Consider the following 20,071-nt stretch of genomic DNA (forward strand, 5'->3'; position numbering starts at 1 on the left):
TAGTCTCTTTATGCCTATAGGTTTGCTGCCCAGCATTCTGCTAAATGGTGTTCTGGTCTGGTGCTTATTTCTACCATGAACCCTTGCAGAAAATGACAGAATGGGAACACTTTCCCTCATCGGTGCACGCTGCAGCAGAACTGGTATATAAGAAGCATCAGACACAACTGGTACATTCCCATTAAGAAGAAGCTAGGACAGTTTTTCAAGTCTTCTCAAGGGTAGCTAAGTTCCCAACAATTAAAGGTTTATAGCCTCAAATTGGAACACTCTGCTAGCATAGATCAGCTCCAATGATTGAAATCCCAGTTAAACTCAATCAGTTTTTGTGATCCTTTCATGTCTTCAAAATAGGACAGTGCAATGGGAGAATATAATTGCTTTATACATAGTTTCATGGCTGCACCGGTTCTGGAGCCAACTTTGTTTCCATATGACCATTGTTGATGTGATTAAGCTTACTGTCTAATCCCCAGAGAGAAGCAGTTTTTACATCATCTTGGGCCATCATTCTTGAGAATTCTTCATGGTCGTATTGCAATTTGACTTGTCCGCCAAATTCTGCTGGAAGGTTATCCACATCGAAATATGATTTCATGACTTCCACGCTCTCATTGTTCTTGGGATAGACGAATTTCACCTTCTGGAATGTTTTCGGATCTAGGAAGTACTTTACAACCTGCATGGACAGAAGAAATCCCACAGCATTTACTGCAAATGAAGTGCAAGGCAATTGAGAGCCCAATATATTAGAACATTATCTGAACACAAAACTTGCTCAGTCGCACTGCAAAAGTCACCCAGAAAATGAATCTGCAGTTTAAGAAGCTAGACTACAGGATATGTTCATTACTAACATTGACTTCAATTGCAAAAGAGAGGAGAGAGGTGTAAGAATTTACACAACGCAATGGCAACTCTGCAGACAGCAACGGCACAAATTTACAGGGTTAAGAAGTTGGGCTAGGAAGTTCAGAAACAGGGATGAAACCATTGCTGTCAATTTTTGTCTGATCCCAACCAGAATCCGCCAATTCCAGTCAGATGATCCACAACTCCAATCATCTAATGGTTAAGCATTTTTACTTTTTCCCCCTTTTCATTTGATGAGTCTCTGGAAGGTGAGAAGTGGAAGCAGAGCACTGCATGGCTATTTCTGGAATCTTCTCTAGCAGAAGTGTTGCTGCTGTGCTCAAATTGCAAGAATCGGTTGCATCAGACTGATACAGTTGTTGCAGATTGGGTGTGCATGATTCCTATCAACACAATCCAATTGTGCTACTGATTTCTCAATCAATCGGGTTATGGCCTTATGGGTGCTCGACCCGTTCAACCTTCTTCACATGATAGTTTGCTAACAAAAAGAATGGAGCCATGTGATTTGCTGCCTTGTACCATACTTATCTCTTTTCCTAATTAAAAATAAATAGGGGAAAAGACTGGCACACCATGTGCCCAACATGTGTCATTGTCTCTTCTCCCCTTCTCCCCTTTGGAGAAGATCCTCTTGCCCTCTTGTGTCTAGCCTTGTGTATATACCATAGCATAAGCTGATGGCATACCTAACCCTCTCCCAATAAGAAAAATAAGCAGCATAAGAAAACCCTTCACACTGTACCTATGAGGGGATGAAAATCCTATCATCCGAATGGGACCCACATGGTCAGACTAAGGATTAGAGTGCCAATGAGAACCCTACTGTTTCTTCCCTTTTAATATAACACAAACTGTTCCCCAAAGAAGGTACTTATCATTTCACGGGTACTCAAAAGAATATGCAAGAAAATTGAAAAAAAAATTGATAATGAAACACTAAGAAGTCACTGTCAAAATATTTGAACCCTTTCTCTACACCTACTAAATGAACTTTTGGTAACAAGATAAGGGTAAAGGAGCAATTGAAAGAATGTGTAAGGTTTAATAACAGAACAGAAGTTTTAATATACTGTCCAATACATCAATATAGATTGTGCAAATACGTTGCTTGGTATTGTTATTTACGTAATTTCTATGCATTAGACTTGAGAGTTTTAAGCCTTTAGATGTCATTCCAAAGAGAATTTTGCACGTCTCCTCAATGACTGATCTTTGCACGTCTATGATAAGTTGATAACCACTTCGACCATCAATAAGGCATCCAGGAGATGGCTAATTTCTATCTCCATTATCACATGCTATTTCATATGGAGAAAGAGAAACCCGTGCATCTTTCACTCATGAAAAACCCATACCTGACAGAGTTTTAAATAGTGCGTATACCTGGATAAACGATTTGAAACTCTCACCATTGCATACCACTGAAACCCAGTCCTCTCAAACTGAAGAAAAGACTCTAACCACTAGCCAAATGAATTATATGACTAATATGTTAAAATGGGTATGCTCGCCCACTTTACCATGTGTAGGGGGTACTTGACACAGTTCTAGACACTGCAGCATGGAGTGGAAAACTCCATTATGTTGGCTATGGAAGTCTAAAGAAAGTAAGCAAGCTGGACACAGTAGTACATTGAATCTATGAAGGGATAAACCATGCAAAGCAACAACGTATGCAGATCACTGAAATATGGCGCAATGATGAAGCAGCTCATGATTTATTCTCTCTGAAAGCCAATACATATCCAATCAGCTTAATTCCCATTTTGCTAGAACTATTATCTTGTATTAAGAATATTCATGTATGTTTGTTAAGTACCCCACACGCACAGACTATCTAGTAAGTTTAGCATCCACTGCATGTACTAGTAATGAACCATGTAATACCCTAGTTTAATGCATCCTTTTATTCTCTTATCACGAAGGGCCAAAAAAAAAAAGAATTTTCATTCCAATTTACTTAAAAAGAAGTCATAGGACCTGAACTAACAAAATCTAACATAACCCATTGACTCAAACACTAATGTTTTAGACAATATGTTTGGTACAAACATGACCCACTAAACAGGTAGCCTTTTGGCATTTTAGAAGACTACTGAAATTAGTAATCAGACTTGGATGAAATATTGCAGACTGCTGACTGTTGATCCTCAATGGCTCAAAGGCTGATGGTCTTCTGCTAAAAGTTTCCAGTGAGATTGCAGGGATGGGCAAAAAACGTGTTTGGAATGCTGACTCTAAGCCCTAATCATCCAATGTCCACTCCATGTTCAGAACCCTCATGAATAATAAATTTCTTGAATACCCTACCTGTAACTAATTTCCATAACTAGCAGGAATCTACATACTTCATAAACATGGAAAATCAACTCTTAACAGAGATGGGAGACCCCCTATGCTCTACAACTGCCACTGCAGGGGGCAGGGTTCATCCAAAAGCTTTTAAATTCAAACCCAAACTAAGACCAGTGAGTCATAACTTTTATGGTCCATCCTACAGAGCTAGAGACACCTGGACTCACTTTGTGAACTTCCACAGAGTGTGTAACCTCATGGACTTTTGGCAATCGTTCTTTTACCACAAGGGGAAAGGTTAGGTGATGGTTTGTGTTTTTAATTACCAGTTTACCACTTGATGTCGACAAACCTATCAAGTGATTCAGATCATTCTTGAAATATTCCGTGGTATTATCCATACACTAAGTGTCGCCTTAGCCTGACACTGATTCTCTTGGAAATAAATAATTTATGAGACATTTGAAGATAGGTGTCCAATTTGGCATGCTCAGAATCCACCTCCTACTTGCATGATCAAACTCAATGCAGACAGCAGTTCCCTAGGCAGTCCAGGATCAGCTCATCTTGGAGGTGTTTTACAAATCATGACAGGGTTATTTTGCATAGAAATTTCCAAGTAGCAGAGAGAGACACAGATTATTGTTGAAGGTCATTCTAAGCTCACTTCATCTCATGACTGGTTGACTCCAAGCAACTTCAGGTGGGCCATGGAGATGTTTGCATCTAATCCAAAAGACTCACCATTTAGGTCATCACAAGGATGTGCTTTCAGGACTACTCCATCTGCAAATTCACTGACTAATGAGTTGGTCAAGGGAAAGGTTTCTGGGGTTCATTTGTATTGGCCCCTGGCTCCCTTCCACAGTTCTCAGCCTTCCATTGCTACCTGGTTTCTAATTGTATTTGTTTCTTCTTTTCTTTTGTTGTTTCCCTATCTGTCTAACATATCTTGTTCTTGCAATTGAATCTCAGGTATTTCAGTATTAACCAAAAGGGTAACACTGAGAAAGGCAAACAAAAAAAAGTATCCAAACCAACAAGGCAGGCTACTTTGCTAAACTAGGTTAGACAACCAGAGTAAGATCATTTAACTTTGAACTCTAGCATTTCAATTCAAAAGGTGATAGTTGGACTTAAACATTGCATCCTGCTTTTTACAAAGATTCTGGAGAAGAAAAAAAGGGTTCCTTTTAGGTTTTTTTTATTTATAGTGAAACCATTTTTTAAGCTTTTAATTATCCAGGCCCAAGTGAAACATGGAAATAATTACATTTTTATGAAGAAAACATGCACAGAGAGAGTTCATTTCAGATGCAAATTGATAAAAGAGCTAGGCAACATATGGTAAATGTAAAATTGATATAAAATAAAAAATTCAGCGATCAAGAGAAATTAAATATTATGTAAAGAAATTAAAGAAGAAACTACCAGTTGGAGTGTTTGTAAGCATGTTGAGGAAAACAAGTGGGTCACCAAGAAAGAAAAGGTAAGAGGTTGAAAATATTTTTCATGATGTTTTGGTAAAAATGAAGTAAGATTTTTTTTAGTTATAACATATAATATTTTATTTTTTTTTAATTTGAAACACTACCCAGTTTGCTATGGTTTTTGTTTTACTTTATACTAACCAAATGGGCCTTAGTATTCAGTTTAAGAACATATGGATATCCTCATGTGGTTTTCATGGTTTCCATTCAACCAGGAAGCAAGAGGCAGGTCAAGGATGAGTTGAGTTCAAACCTTCCAAAATGCTTCAAAAATTCTTGGCGGATTGTACAGAAATGCTAGAGCGAGCCTCTCAGGGTAATGGTTCTGTAAAACATTTGCCGTCTCTCGGGCAGTTTTTATCGGCACACTGTTAGCCATTGACCAGCCGGTGAAGTCTATTAACCATGACATCTGTTCTTGACCATCAGGAAGATTAAGGACAGCATTCTCCAGCAGGTACACTAGATGCCTGATCTGGTTGTCGTGTGATTTTGTGTTCTGAAAGGACAAGAGAAAAGAGGTATGGCTACTGGTTAATTTCCAAAATATAAAATAATCTGCACTAATTCTTTTTCAAAGATAATCCAGTTACAAAGAGAGTGAGTGAGAGAGAGAGAGAGAGAGACCTGCATTCCTGGTCGCAAGATAAGAACCGTCCTCCCAGACCGATCATGAAAATTTGCCCGGTATAATTTTCCGGTCTCGCCTTCAACTGCTACCTCATGCTGGCAATAAAATAGCATGCAGAATAAGTGCAATTTTCAATAAATGATATTCTCATACAGAATCCCTCAGCAAAATATCAAATAATACCACAAGATAGAGGAGACTTGGAGACACCTAGAAAACAGTAGAACTCAAGTTGATACATAGGAAGGGCTCAAAGCCTATGGCAATACCAACTGGGTGTTGCTAGACTTATTTCTAGAGACAGTTTTGGGCCTCTAGATGGTAAAGATGAATTCCATTTTTGCATCTCCTTCACTCAGTCTCCAACGAGATACACGATCAGAAAAAGGCCTTTCCAAGCTAAGAATATTTAGACATATTTCCATAAGTACCCTGACATAATGTAATATTGAGTTCCAAAGGCAAGGAACAAAACTATTGTTTAGAGAAATAGATTAAGCAAGCTGTATTCAAATAGAAATCAGCATCTTTGAACAAAATCCCTGCCCTTTCCTCATGCCCCAAAGAAAATATAACGACCAAACAGAGAAGAAGAATCAAAATCCTAAACAACTAGGCTGGCTTATCTAAAAAGGTGTTCTAGGCATTCCCACTTAGAAGGGTGATGAGGTGGTCCTGGCGATTTGTTTTCTCAGGAATGGTCCAGACTAGCCATGTGTCAAGTTGAATAATCAATTTCAGTCAAATACCCTCCCATGCATGCCTCTATATTTGCCAGTCATCCACATTGTGGCAAGCACAATTACCTCATATCATCTTGCAAAATTTTCAACACTTGTTTTCCCACTTGGTCAGCACTGGTTGAGTTATCACACATTCTGTGTGGCCCGCAGACCATGCGGTTGACCTGTCCACGAAATTTCAACCCCATCTGACCTGCCATGTGGCATGACAGAGCTTCAACTTCACTTCTATGTGCATTTATGCAGTAATTGTAAAGCATCCCCATCACACAAAATGATTGAAATATCAAATTCCATACAAATTAATGAATGGACTATCACTAGATTTTGGACTATAAGATGTTTTGTATACTTATGCATTACTTAAGAAAAAATCTGGGCCTGGAACTATTTTGGGTTCAGTGGTTGACATGGTTCAACATCTGTGAGAACAAACACTAATAATTGCTATAGACTACCAAGAACAATTAAACAATTAAGAAAGTATCAAGGAAAGAAAGAGTCAAGACCACAAAAAGGGCTTCCAAGTGGCCCTTAAGGAAGGCATCCATGCAACCCTAGTATCATTGTGGAACATGTACAGATGGTGCAGCAGTTCTGACTGTTGGATAGAGAGGATGTAGTTTAGATTAGCCATGTGGCAAATTCCTTACTTAGATTCAACAAATAATAAACATCTGCATTCGCATGCATGCCCACGTATTTCTAAGCACCTGAATTGTACTTGGACCACCATCATGCACTCAACCAAAGTCCTAAACTTTGAGAAGCTCTATTTTGCCACTTTGCAAACTCTGGATGGGCTGAAACTTTACATTTGAAAATTGGACCTTTGGTCTACCTACCTACAAAAATAGGCCTCACCTGACCAGCCAAGTAGCATATACTTGGGCTGTGCAGCAATTCATAGGTGCTTCAAGAAACCTAAAGTTCTCAAAAATATAGGGGGCAAGTTGCATATCTTTACCCAGCGGATTTCCTCAGGCTTATAGGATGATCTCCACTTGAGAGTTTCTTCCAACATTTTCTTTGACTTGTCAACATTCCAATTCCGAGCCTCCAAGTATCTTCTCAGGCATGCATCATTACAGTACTGTAAACTACGCCCAGATAATGGTCCAATAGCAGTCCTTAGCTCATTGATCTGTTGACAGGATAAGGATAAGAGAGCTTGTAAACTTGACATTCTATCTTTAGGAAAATTCAGATGCAATTTCTTTTTTGTAGCAAATAAAACAAGGTTCTGAACAGATCACTACTCCCAAGTTGTCCCAGCAACCATTAGGAAAGTACCACTGGAGTGAGGTATACGTAGAATATGTTTCATCACCATGTGGATGACATATTCTTAAGGCTTGAAGGCCAATTGATGGACAGTCTTGCATTCATATATAGTTATGCGGATCATATAAGAATGCCCAAAACAATGAGGACATAAGCAGTAACCTCTTAGGATTTGATCCATAAAATTAGAAGGATAATATAACCTTCTAAACTCAAACCCCAGAATTAGGAATTCAAATAATATAGAGACCCTTGATTTTATTTCCTATGTCAGAACTTCTGCTTACCTTCAGACCCTGCTGCAAAGAATCATTCTCCTCTGAGCTATGAGAAGGCTTTCTCCGAAACATGGCGACTACTTTCTCAATCTGAAGTGTTTCCTGTCCTGTAACAAGGTTCCATACATCATTATCATGAGACAAGAAATTACTATAGAAACAAATCAAATAGCAAAGATGAAGAAGTACAGGTCTTATAGAATATGCAAATGGGCCCACAGAAGAGGTGAGTGAATGACAGTGGGGAGCTTACAAATAGCATCAGTATTGAAGGCTTGATAAAATCGTTTATTATACTATGACCAGGTCAGATATTTCTTTTAAAATAGTAGCTAAAAGCCATTTATAAAAACACCCAAACAGGCTCACTGGAGGCAGCTTGCCTAGTTTTAAGATATTTTGGAAGTGCTCCATGAAACTGTCTTATCGTTCTAAGATATTTTGAAAGTGCTCCATAAAACTGTCTTACATGTAACCCTAATAAAAAAATTTATCCAATTGAATAGTCTAATGCAATAAAGCTAATGCTGAAGGTGAAGGTGAAAGAATATACATAACTGATCATTGTGCTTTTGTTAGCAGTAATCTTGTTACTTGGACAAGCAAGAAATTGTACTATCAAGGCATCACCTAGAAGATGCTTAGGCATCCAGGTGCTTTGGTAACTAAAATGCTTGGTTGCAAAATTTGGCACCTTAATGCTTTACTCACCTTATTGGTGTCGCCTTGAACTTTGACCCTCTTTAACGCTTAGGATCACCTAAGCGTCATGACAACTATGTGAGAAACAGACCATAGTGGCAATGTCTAGTGCTAAATCTGAGCCTAGAGCTACAGCTTGTACTGCATTGAGTTAATGCGTTTGAAATCTCTTCTTCACAAGCTCGGGTTCCCAACTAGCAACACCATAAATATTAGCAACACCATTGTTGTGAAAACCAGACATCCATTTATACTACAAGCAACCCGGTTTTTACCAAATCTTACACAATCAAACCTGGAACAAGTGGAATTATAGAAAAATATGGGTTTTACTCAGATTAGTCAACGAAACTATTTGCATTTTTGGCGGAACAAAACTGGACAACGGAATCCATCAATTTAACATAAGAGCAGAAAAACTGCACGCAGCCTAAAACGAGCACGGGAATTACAGATTCTCGAAGAAACCACATCACTGTATCCATCTAACGGTATCATTAAACAATTTTCAGTCGCAAAACACTCTTCAACAGACAAATCACAGAAACTGCATTTGACTCCTAAACTTGATATTACTGCTAAATAAGAAACTCATCAAGAATCTCCTAGAGGGAAACAAACCGACAGCCAAATAAACAAACCACTTAATTTAATAAAGTCAAACAGTCGACAATCGGTGATCAAGCAAAGAGCGTTTCCGAAACACATGAAACTAATGATTCTCAGAACCAACAATGAGCTTCAAAAGGTAAAGCACGACAAGAAAAAAAGCAGCCAAACCCCCCAAAAAAAAAAGTAAAAAGTAATAACAAGGGAAAATTCAAATCAAACGTAAAACACGAACTAGCTTACAGACAGATGAAGATCCAGGCATGAATTGAAAAAGAAAAATGTCCATAGATTTCCTCAGCTATTGGCAATTCAGATTGAGGAAGTAATTTAGTAGTGAAAACGAATGAAAGTATGCATAAATTTTACGCTTTTTTCTGCTCCATAGATATAGAATGACAAAAACACAGAGCGACTGTAGAGTAAACATCCGTACCTTCTTCCGATACAGAAGAGAATATTGGAGGAGAAGAGATGAACTTCTCTGTGGCTTCTTTCCAATTCGGTGATCTGAAAGCGACTTTCACGTTTTCTGTTCTCTTTCAGTTCCTCCACTCACGAGGATTTCTTTCTAAGTAGTTTCACTTCGCTGACCGCAATCGAAGGTTGGAGAGAGTCAGAGAATTCTTTATTTTTTCCATAAATATCATTTACATCCTCCTTTCAGTTGACCAAATTACATCGAACTCTCTGTTAGTTCAATAATATCACTTACCTCCCTACAAATAACAAAATACCAATCAGTTATCCCTTTTAAATAACAAAGTATCAATCACGTGCTTTTATGTTTTAATATTTCTTCAAATCCTCAAATTGTCCTTAACTAAAAATATATTTTAATTTTAAAAATCACCCCTAGATTTATTTAAATTTAATAACCATCCTCAAATACCCTAACCGTTAAAATCTTAAATTATTTTCAATTATTTTATTTTTAAACTTTAATTTTAAATTACCATTAATTTTGAAAGTTTAAAAATAAAACTAATTAAAAGTAATTTTAAATTTTTTTGGAACAAAAGGGGTTTTATTAAGCCGGGAAATGAGATATTAATATGCCTTAGCGAGAATTGAACCCATGACCTCTTTGGTTTCAACCACTATAACAGCTTTGCATTGACATAATTTAGGATTTTAACTATGAAGTAATTAAAGATATTTAAGATTTTAACTATTAAAGTAATTGAGGGTATTTTGAAAGTTTTAAAAATAAATTAATTGAGGATAATTTAGAATTTTAAGTATTATGGTAATTGAAGGTAATACCGTAATATGAGGTTTAATCTAAAACATCTTTTCAGTTAGTCCTAATTTGAGGTTTAAAAAGATATTCAATAATAAAAATAAAACTTAATTGAAAATACTAAATGAAATTATCTAAAGGGGATCCAAGCGTCGTTTGATCAACTAAAACAAAAGATAAATGATATTTATTATACATTATATAATTTTTCTTTATTTATTTTAGGGCAGACATTTGTACCTACCTTCCAAGGCAAGAAAGAGAGTAAGTTCGAAAAGAGATGAGCTTTTCTAAGGCTTCTTTCCCAATGTGTGATCTAAAGCACTTTTTACATTTTTGTTTTCTTTTTGTTTCCTATATGAGAATTTCATTTTCAGTAATTTCATTAGTTTGAATAAAAGGTTGAAAGAGTGTGTGTGAGAGAACCATTTCTGTTTCTTTCCTCCCTTAATAAAAGGAAAAACTAGTGGAAAACAAATTTTATCTTCTCGTTAAGATATTATTTAATTATCTATAATTACCACCTAAGAAAGAGTAATTAATTTTCATCAGGAAATTTATTTATTAAAGAATTGGTTTACCAACGGGGTTGGTCCAAGTGATAAGTAACATGGTCCACTTAAGCAAGGTTTCGGTATCGAATCCTTATGAATGCAAAAAATCCCCGTTGGGAGACTCACCCACCATAGCTAGGTATGCGACGCGGGTCAAACACCGGTTTATAAACCAGAGTTGGCAAAAAAAAAAAAAAAAAAATATTAACTTTTAAAACAAGGGGCTTACTTACCTAAGAACTAAAAAGGGAAAGGAAAGAAATACAACTTAAGCTTTGAGCTAAATATTAGTGACCAGGACTTGTCAAGCGAACAAGCCCAATGGAAATAACATTTATTTATAAATATTTTACACTCATTTATTTGCATTATATGTTTATAATATATTCTATTTACAAATGTCTCTTGTGCCTAACCCCTAAAACACTTTACAAAATATTAATACGTACAAGTTTTTAAAAAGAATCTTAACGAATTCAAGACTCTTTTTTATATCAATTATCATTCTCTATTATGTCTATTTAAAAGAAATAAACACAATAAATTATTTTTGATCAAAATGAAAAATGATTTAGAACTTTTGTCTAAAATAAATTATAAAATGTCAAATTAAAAGATTAGTTCTGCAATAGCGATTTGTAGAAACTCCTCCATTGCAAAGCTACACCACCCTCCATCAAACTGTTCTTATGCTTCTTCTTCTGCTTCTTCTCTTTGTTTCCATTGGTTAAGCAGCCATTAAAGGGACACAGGGGTTAAGATTACCCTCATAAAACTAAGAACCCAAGAGGGATCATTGACTCACACCCAGAGATTGTCATGCTGCAAAACAACATCAATATCTTGAGATCAACCACAGTTTATAAGGAAAGGATAAATAATTAACCAAGTTGAAGTGCAGGAGGAGGTGATGATCTTGACCAGATGGAACACTACAAGAAAACGGACTTACGGCGGCACTTCGGGTAAGACTACAGCGGCGTTTTCCAAAAATGCCTTTGTATGTTAACTTATAGCGGCGTTTACCAAGAAACGCCGTTGTATGTATATTTATAACGGCGTTTATCAAAAACGCCGTCGTATGTCCACTCCACTCCAAGTCTCTAATCTTTTTGCGTTTCTAAGAACGCCGTTGTATGTGTCTTTTGCGGGTTTGTCGCGTGTGTTGTGTCTTTTTGTTTTGCGTTGTCTCTTGGCGTTGTTGTGTCTTTTGCGGCGTTTATCACGCCGTTGTATGTTCTTTTACGGGTTTCTATACGCCTCGTATTGTGTTCGTTCGTTGTCGGCATTTTCCTAACGTGTGGTTGCCCTATTCACTCCCCCCTATTTTTCACTCCCCGCCCACTTGTTTTTCACTTTTGAGCGGGTCCTTTTGGAGTGGGGTCGACTTTTGGAACTCATTCTCTCGCTCGTTCTCTCTTCGAGCAGGCCTAGACCCTCCGGGCGGTGGTTTGCAAATCACGTCCTCTCGCGGTGGGAGCCTCGGCTCCGCATTCCCCACCAACTCGCATTTCCAGTCACCGTTTGAGCACTTGCTCGCATCTCTCCCCCCTTCACCGCCCCGCCTCCCGTCTTTCCTCTTGGTGGCGCCGCCACGTACTCTTGCACCCGAGCGCTCATCCCCGTTGCTTCTCGTGCATCTTTGTTTCTCTCCTCATCGATCCATCGTCTTTTGCTCGTCGACAATCGTTAACCTAGTTTTCGGAGTCGAATCGGCATTCCTAGTTTGAACCCGCATCGCAAGGTTCGCTCGGGCGAGAGAGTATGATCGTCGGTGCCCACTTTGGTTTTCTCTTCAGTAGTGTTGGTAGTGAGAGGCTCGGATCCTTTGCTTTGTTTCTATTCAAGTTCTATTTAAAACTTGCAAATTAATACTACTAGTACTAACTACTACTTTGGAGTACTTGGACTATCTACACTGTTCTTATTTTGTTCACCTTATCCGTCTTTTAGTGATTAGGATTTATTTTTTAAAGATAATACGATTTTAGGTCTATATATATGTTGCATCCGCCCATCATTAGAGTGATCTGCTTAATTTTGTATTTTCCACTACGAACCATTTTTGGGGCTTTTGGCGTCGCTTTTGCCAAATATGTATTTTCTCCGACGGTTTGTGCCGTTGATCTGGTGGCCACAGTTGGGTTTTCTGTTTTCGGCGTTTGTTATCCATCGCCGTTAGGATGGGCGGCACCCATCCCGTGGGTTATTGTTTTTGGGACGGTTTGTATAGATCGTCGCCGTGGTGCCTGGATATTTATTTTCGGCGACGGTTTGTTATAGACCGTCGCCGAAAATGCCTAAAATGCGCTTATTTTCGGCGACGGTTTTTGTGAACCGCGCCCTTGTTTTCATTCTCCCGCCTTCGATTTCCTCTTACTCACGCTCGCTCTTTGCTCCCTCCTCACGATCCAGCTCTCGCTCTCTTCCTCTGGTTCGTGGTATTGCCAGCTCTCTCGCTCTCTCCCTCTCCCTCCTCACGCTCTCGCTCTCTTCCTCTGGTTTGTGGTATCGCTAGCTCTCTCGCTCTCTGCCTCTTGGTCGCCAGCTCTCTCTGTCTCTCGGTATTTATCTTTCTCTGCTCGGTCCGGAAGTTTGTGGTGGTTATTAGTAGTTTTTCTTCATCTTTCCCCTCCATTTATTTTCTAGTTAATGTTTTTTTTTCTTCTTATTTTGGTTGGTGGCGGAGGAAAGACAGCTTTTCGGTTTAGTTTTTGCTGTATGCTTAATTTTCAGTTTGCAACCTGTATCAAGCTAGAAATTTTTGTTCTGTTTTCCTACTTTTGCGGTTTGATTCCTGATGATCTCTTGTTATCATATTTGCACTTCCCATTTGCTCTGCTACCTTTCAATTTGTGTTATGTACTACTCCTCACTTTGCTGCAAGTATCCAGAAATCCTCAATCAAACTCTCCACATCACTTATTGTTGCAGCAACTAATTTTCTGCAAATGTAAGTCATCAACAACCATATATCTTTCTAGTCTTGGTACTCATCCAACCATATATCTAGCAAAGCAACTACAAGGCTATAAATAAGCCCCTACACATGTAATAGTTCTTCATATTTCAGATTAATAATGTCGGTTATTACAGCCTATGTGTCTGCTTAAGAAAGAGTGCTTGAGTGAGAGACTGCTCCAGAAACGGTAAGGAACCAGGTGCTCGTGTGAGAGAGATTCCCTAGTTACTAATAGGTATCATAATCTCAAAATGGAGTAAATAGACTCAAAATGGAGGTCTATAGTTACTAATAGGTATCATAATCTAACTCAGACACTTAACTGATCATGTGTACTGCCTTCAACAAACTACAAGCAACATCCCCAACGCCCAACCAAAAAAAAACCTTCTAGCTTAGTCGTTTCTATGTGAGATCAACTAATGCGATCAACTACATTAGGAAGAAAAGAAGGCAAGTATGTGGTCTGTATTTTATTTTGGCAGATGGTAACTATTTCAGGATGTTCATTCCATTTAGCTTCTTGCAATGATCAATAGAAGAAACATAAAGTTTGACGAAAGTCATTTGTTTTCAGTCTGTATTTTAGATGTATGTAGAAATTAGTTCTTCCATGAGGCTGCTTTCTATTTTAGTGGATTCTACATTGTAAGGGATTCCTTCCACTGCAAGGGGGAGACCCTAGTTGCTGTTTACTAATAAACAGAGGGGCTCTTACTACACCCAGACTTGGAACACTGTCTGTTCATTAATCTCCGAAAGGACCGGTGACTGTTGATCTCTGACATTGTAGTTATATTCACAATCCTAACATATATCCTAGAGTTGATAGAACAATTGGTTGATTAGACTTGTTGGTGGTTCAAACTACAAACATCCAAGACAAATTAATCAGTAGAATCTTTTCTATGAATGCTCTCTCTTTTTTCTCTTCTGTTTTTTTTGGTTGTTGGCTTGTTGTAGTTCCTCCCTGGCTCCTTTTGGTTTTACTCTTCCCTTTTGGCCTTTTTTTTATCTTTTCTTCCTTTTTTTGTGGTTGGGGTGTGTGTCTGTCTCCTTCTTTGGCTCTTGCTCTTTCTGGCTCCCCCTTTCCTCCTTTTCGGGCTTTTCCCTCTCCTTCCCTTCCCTTCTTTCCCTCCTTCTTTCCCCTCCCCTTCTTGTGGTCTTTTTCTCTCCTCTCTGCTCTTTTCTTCCCTGTTGTTATTTCCTTTTTTTTTTCTCTGTTTTCCTTTTTCTTTTTTTCTCCTTTCTTTTCTTTTTTTTTTTGGGGAGTTTCTCTTTTGCTCTTTTCCTCCTCTTTTGTTTTTTCTCTTGTTCTTTCTTTCCTTCTCTTTTTTTCTTTTTTTTTTTTCCCCTTTTTTTCCCTTTTTTTTCTCTTTTTCTCCTTTCTCTCTTTGTCTTTTTTCCCTTGTTCCCTCTTGTTCTTTTTGGCTGTTTGTTGTCTCTGTGTCCCTTTCCCCTTTCCTTTTTCCTTTTCCCTTTCTTTTTTCCTCCCTTCTCTTTCCTCTTCTTGGATTGTGCTGTGAAATAATCACTTGCTATGTTTGTGTAGATAGCTCGTTTAGAGAGGATGGTGTTCTGTAGATGGGTTTCCCATTTGGTGTTTTGGTGTCTAACTTCAGTTATGGGGTGAACTGAAATTAGAAACTTAGTGTTATGGAGCAATTCAGTGATGGAGTGTTACCCTCCGCCTTAGTTTTTTATATTCAGCATATATTTTTGTTGTTTAGATTCCAAATCAGAGTCTGATTGTGGTGGGGCCTTCTCTATTAAGGAATCCCACTTAGTCCTAGTGTCTTTTGAGCTATAATATTCTGTATTCTTTGTAATTCTTTAGTTTGTGATTGATTTGTTGGTTGATGATCTGGTTTCCTGTAGGGGGCCTGGTTGGTATTGAGATTGTTCAAGGATCGCACTTTCACCTTCAATTCGTTCTTCTTCATTCCCCAATCTACAATCATTCACTGCCCCCGGTCAATTTCAGCGTTCCAGTAGCATAATGATCCCCTCCCATCCCCTGCCTCTTTCAATCCCCCCTCCCTGCTGCCCCTTTCCCCTCCTTTGCCCTTGGCCCCCCTCCCTCACCCCCCCCTCCCCTTGGCCCCCCCCCCCTTCCCCCTCCCCCCCCCCTCCCCCCCCCCCTCCCCTCGTGGCCCTCCCTCCCCCCCCCCTACCCTCCCCACCTTCCCCCCCTTCCTTCCTTCCCCCCCCGTCCCCTCCCCCTTCGCCCCTTCCCGTCGACGGCCCCCCTTTTTCTCCTTTCCCCTTTTTTTTCCCCTTCTTTCCTTCCCCCCCCCGTTCTTTTTGTCCCCCCCTGTCCCTTGTCCCCCCCCCCCCCCCCCCCCCCCCCCCCCCCCCCTTTTTTTCTTTCCTCCCCCCTTTTTTTTTTTTTTTTTCTTCCCCCCTGCCCTCCCCCCTTTTTTTTCCCTTTCCTTTTTTTCGTTCTTTTTGCCTTCCCCTCCCCCCCTTTTGTTTCCTTCTCTTTTTCCCCCTTCTCCTTTCCTCTTCCCCCCTTTTCTTCTTTCCCCTTTTTTCTTCCCTTCCCGTTTTTTGTGTTTGCTTTTTTCTTTTTGGTTTTCCTTTCTCCTTTTGGTTTTTTTCCTCTGTTCTTTTTCTTTCCCTTTCTTTTTTCTCTTTTTTGGTGTGTCCTCCCCTTTCTCTTTCTTTTCCCTTCTTGGTTTTTTTCCTCTTGGTGGGTTTGGTCTGGTTTGTGCTCGTCTTTCTGTTGGTTCCCCCTTCTCCTTTCTTTTGGTTTGTCTTTTTCCCCCCCCCTGTTTTCTTTTCCTTTTTCTTTTTCGTTTGGTTGTTTGGGGCTGGTGGTGTTCTGGTTTTTTTGCTCCCTGTGCTTCTCCCTCCGTTCTTCTTTGTTTCTTTTCCTTTTCCTTTTTTCTCTGTTTTCTTTTTCTTTGTTTATGGACTTGTCTTCCTTCCGGTGCCTCCTCCCGCTGTTTTGGGTGTTTTGGCGTCCGCTTCTGTGTGGTGTGGGTTCCTGCGTCGTCCCTCCTCGGCTGGCGTTGGGGGTTAGCTTTGGTTGAAGAATGAGGTCAAAGACATGAGACATGACATCACCCGATTAACTCAACTTGTAATGGATAGGTTTCGTTCCCAAGGTTCAACTCACTTATGTAAGTGTGAAATGTCTTTATGATCGAAACAACATCTATTGCTACATCGTTTTTATCTAGATAACCACTCGCTATGATCAACATTCTATGGTAAACGTTCATCAAGTTGCAGTGCAGTTTCATCATAAAAATAATTAGACCCATAATTTGATTTCTTTTAAAAAAAGCATATAGAGAAAGAAATATTAATTACTGTAACATAATAGCAGAAGTTCTAGAGTGTTTGAGAAATTGCCAAAGCCCAAGAAATGCTTCAGAAGAGAAGCTAGTCTATTTGAGGTACGACATTGTTCGCATATTAGATAGGCAAAGAGCCCCAAAACCGTTGAACACCATGAAAAATCAAGAATTATTGCAGTTCCAACTATGCTGACCTTGAGCCTATAGAACGAAAAGCCTACTAATAAACACGTTGTATGTATTGTATAATTTGTTGGAATGGTTTAGAGGATCTTGACCACCTCTTATTTTCTTACTCATTTTCCAGATCTATCCTGGAAAAAAACCCTATCTTTCATTTGGCCCAGCTCGAGACACTCCTTTGGTTTTGCTAGTGACTAATCTTGGATTCTAAGAAACTTTTCAAGTTCTACCATTTGTGATTGGTCGGTAAGCTCATGCTTTGTGTCACTGTCTATCATCTTTGGTGTGAGCGCAATCTCCGAAGATGAACTTCCAAATTCCGTACCAAAGATATGATTTGAAATGCCATATTCTTGAAGTTTCTTCTAGACTAGTAATTCATCCCCTCCCCCGATTGATGATACCCCTAAGAAAATGCTTATTGTTGTCCCCTGGGGCCTAAGCTCTTCTCTTCGGTTTTCCTCTTAAAGGTTGCTTTGTTTTCCTTTTTAGTAATTTAAGTTATTACGCAGTTACAATGGTCTTAAGTTGGCATTGCAAAAACCTATATAGAGTCAATTGAAAGACAAAGGAAAAATGGAGTGGAATCATCCAAAGAGCCACCTCTCCTGATTTTGAAAACCATGGTTTTTCTCCTTTTCTCTCCCTTGAACCTTGAAAACATCTCAATATCAAAAAGAGCTTTTTCTACAATAGTTGAATAGAGTGGATTTTGTATCCAAACACAATTAAATCCCCAGAATCTTGGTTTCACCCATTTCAATTTCTCGACTTGATTTGTTGGAAATTTACCTAAAGCATTCGTAGAGACGAAAATCGATAAGAGCAAGATTGCAATGATTCTAAAGATTTGGAGATTTTAATCGCATTTGGATACAAATTCTACCCTAATTCAACCGTTACAGAAAAAGTTCGTTTTTGGTATTGAGATCTTTCCAGGGTTTGAGGGTGAGAAAAGGAGAAAAACAAGTTTAAAAAAAAAAAAAGTATATTTATAATTTCAACTTTACTTTCCACTTTCCAACTCCCCTCCATAATCCATAATAGGCAAAATGTCTTTTACAGATTTTAGGAATTTTTTTTTCCTTCTAAATAGAAATAAGATACATGCCAAATAATAAAAAAAAAATGCTAACAATTGAGAATGAGAATAGATATCCAAAAAAGCCTTAAATTCCAATTCATAATACATGGATGAACAATTTTGCTTCAGTAGTGCCTCATTAATGCGCTTGATCGTGGAGCCAGCCGTCCGATTAGATCGGACGGCTGGATTCATCCTCCCATTAAAATATTCAAAACCGGGTTCCTGCTTCTCAAGCTTGAATGTACGACGGAGAAACATTAAGGGCCTCCACCCAAACCCCTTTACTTGACTGTTGAAGCAAAATTGCTATTCTCTAGCTTCGGACTGCATCGAAGATCGCAACACAAATGCAGACGAGTAGACAACAACAGAAAGCAGATCCGGACGCTTCGGTTTCTTGATTGTTTCGAAGATCAGTTCCTCTCAGAATTCATTCGCCATGTCTGCTCTGCAACTCTCTAGTTGCATGATTTCCAATCAATCTTCATTTCTCTGCAATTCTGATGCTATGGAGAATATTGCTCAACCTGCGTTGGATTCTTCTTTTTGGGGTAGAAATCTGTATTTGGTTAAGCAAGGTTCTGAGGTTACTGCGAGGAAGAAATTCAATTGTAATAGAAGAATATCAAGAATTTATGCTTATTCGATTCCATCGGTGTCGGATTATCCCTCGTTAGGTTCTGGAGTGGAAGAAATTGCATTGCAATAGACGGTCAACGAGACTTTATGCTTATTCGATTCCATCGGTGTCGGATTATCCCTCGTTTAATTTGAATCTTAATGAGTATATGGTCATACTTAAGAAGCCACTGGGAATACGGTTCGCACTTTCCGTCGACGGGAAGGTCTTCGTTCACGCTCTCAAGAAAGGGGTATGTTCTTTCTGCAACTACTGATTTAAGTAATCCTGTCCGAATCATGATGCATAGTTGCCTTAATCTGCTTATTATTCCTTCAATCATACAACCCGATAAATGCTTTACCTATTTGATTTTGGAACCATCCAATTAACCTACACTCAGGTTATCAAACATCATTGAAGCGCCCACAGGTGGGACATGGAACCTTTCTCTGTAACCAACTGTATGACTGGTTGGCTGGTAAAAATACTGCCATTGCATTATGATTGAAGGAAGGGAAACTGCTTGAAGGTGAATGAGATCGAGAAGATAAACAGAGAGCTGATGTAGGCGGTTTGTTAGAACACGAGAATCTCAGCGGATGACTATGTGCTCGGAGCCTCATCGCTTCATACTGATCTTCCAGGATGGGATGGGATTGAGGTTTTATTTTTGGCTTTTAACATAACATTTATCCCTTTTTATACACTGTTCTTGGGATCGTTAAGGTACATCCCAAGTCCATGAATGTTTCATGAATGTTTCATGTGTGTGACTCGTATATCGTCATATCGTAGGTTTGCCGATAGCCACGTATGCAGCACGGATTCCAAGTCTAGCAGACGTGGCTGTTCTAGGGTTCCTCGTTGGGAGGTGGAGGTGGGTGGGTCCCCCCACCTTAAGGCTAAAACCAGTTGACTGGGCATAGGGGATATATAGTGAGTCCTTTAACTACTTTGCTTCTAATTCTGTAGGAACTCGGAACCAAGAATTCTAAGAATTTCAGTGGTTCTAGGGTATTTTTTTTTCATGTTAAAAGGAAGTGTAATGCTGTGGTAGACTTTCTTGCTGGTGAGGCTGTTGCATGCCAAAGCCTTTGGTCTTGTTCGGATCCTATGTTTCTAGATTTATTTAATCTCGATACCTTGCGTGGGTCACGTTTTAATATATAGACCTAATTCTACCATAAAAAACAATAATAATAAATAA

General features: G+C 38.9%; 1 protein-coding gene across 3 annotated transcripts; it reads right to left on the reverse strand.

Moving 5' to 3' along the window:
* Positions 1-168: 168 nt before the first annotated feature.
* Positions 169-9,507, reverse strand: LOC149017735 (uncharacterized). Of its 3 annotated transcripts, XM_089152062.1 has the most exons (7): positions 9,345-9,507; positions 8,309-8,357; positions 7,607-7,704; positions 7,003-7,179; positions 5,289-5,387; positions 4,915-5,160; positions 169-679 (listed from the first exon to the last, which is right to left on the reverse strand). In XM_089152062.1, the coding sequence occupies exons 3-7, from the start codon at positions 7,667-7,669 to the stop codon at positions 395-397; spliced, it is 870 nt and encodes a 289-aa protein (XP_089008188.1). In that variant the 5' UTR covers positions 7,670-7,704; positions 8,309-8,357; positions 9,345-9,507; the 3' UTR covers positions 169-394. The 3 variants fall into 3 exon arrangements, with proteins under 3 accessions (XP_089008188.1, XP_089008189.1, XP_089008187.1); XM_089152063.1 differs by lacking the exon at positions 8,309-8,357 and having other exon boundaries at positions 7,607-7,699; XM_089152061.1 differs by lacking the exon at positions 8,309-8,357.
* Positions 9,508-20,071: the final 10,564 nt, after the last annotated feature.

This window comes from Hakea prostrata, chromosome 4 (genome assembly GCF_041222555.1).
Source record: "Hakea prostrata isolate BN-2017 chromosome 4, UWA_Hpros_2, whole genome shotgun sequence".
Classification (NCBI taxonomy): Eukaryota; Viridiplantae; Streptophyta; class Magnoliopsida; order Proteales; family Proteaceae; genus Hakea; species Hakea prostrata.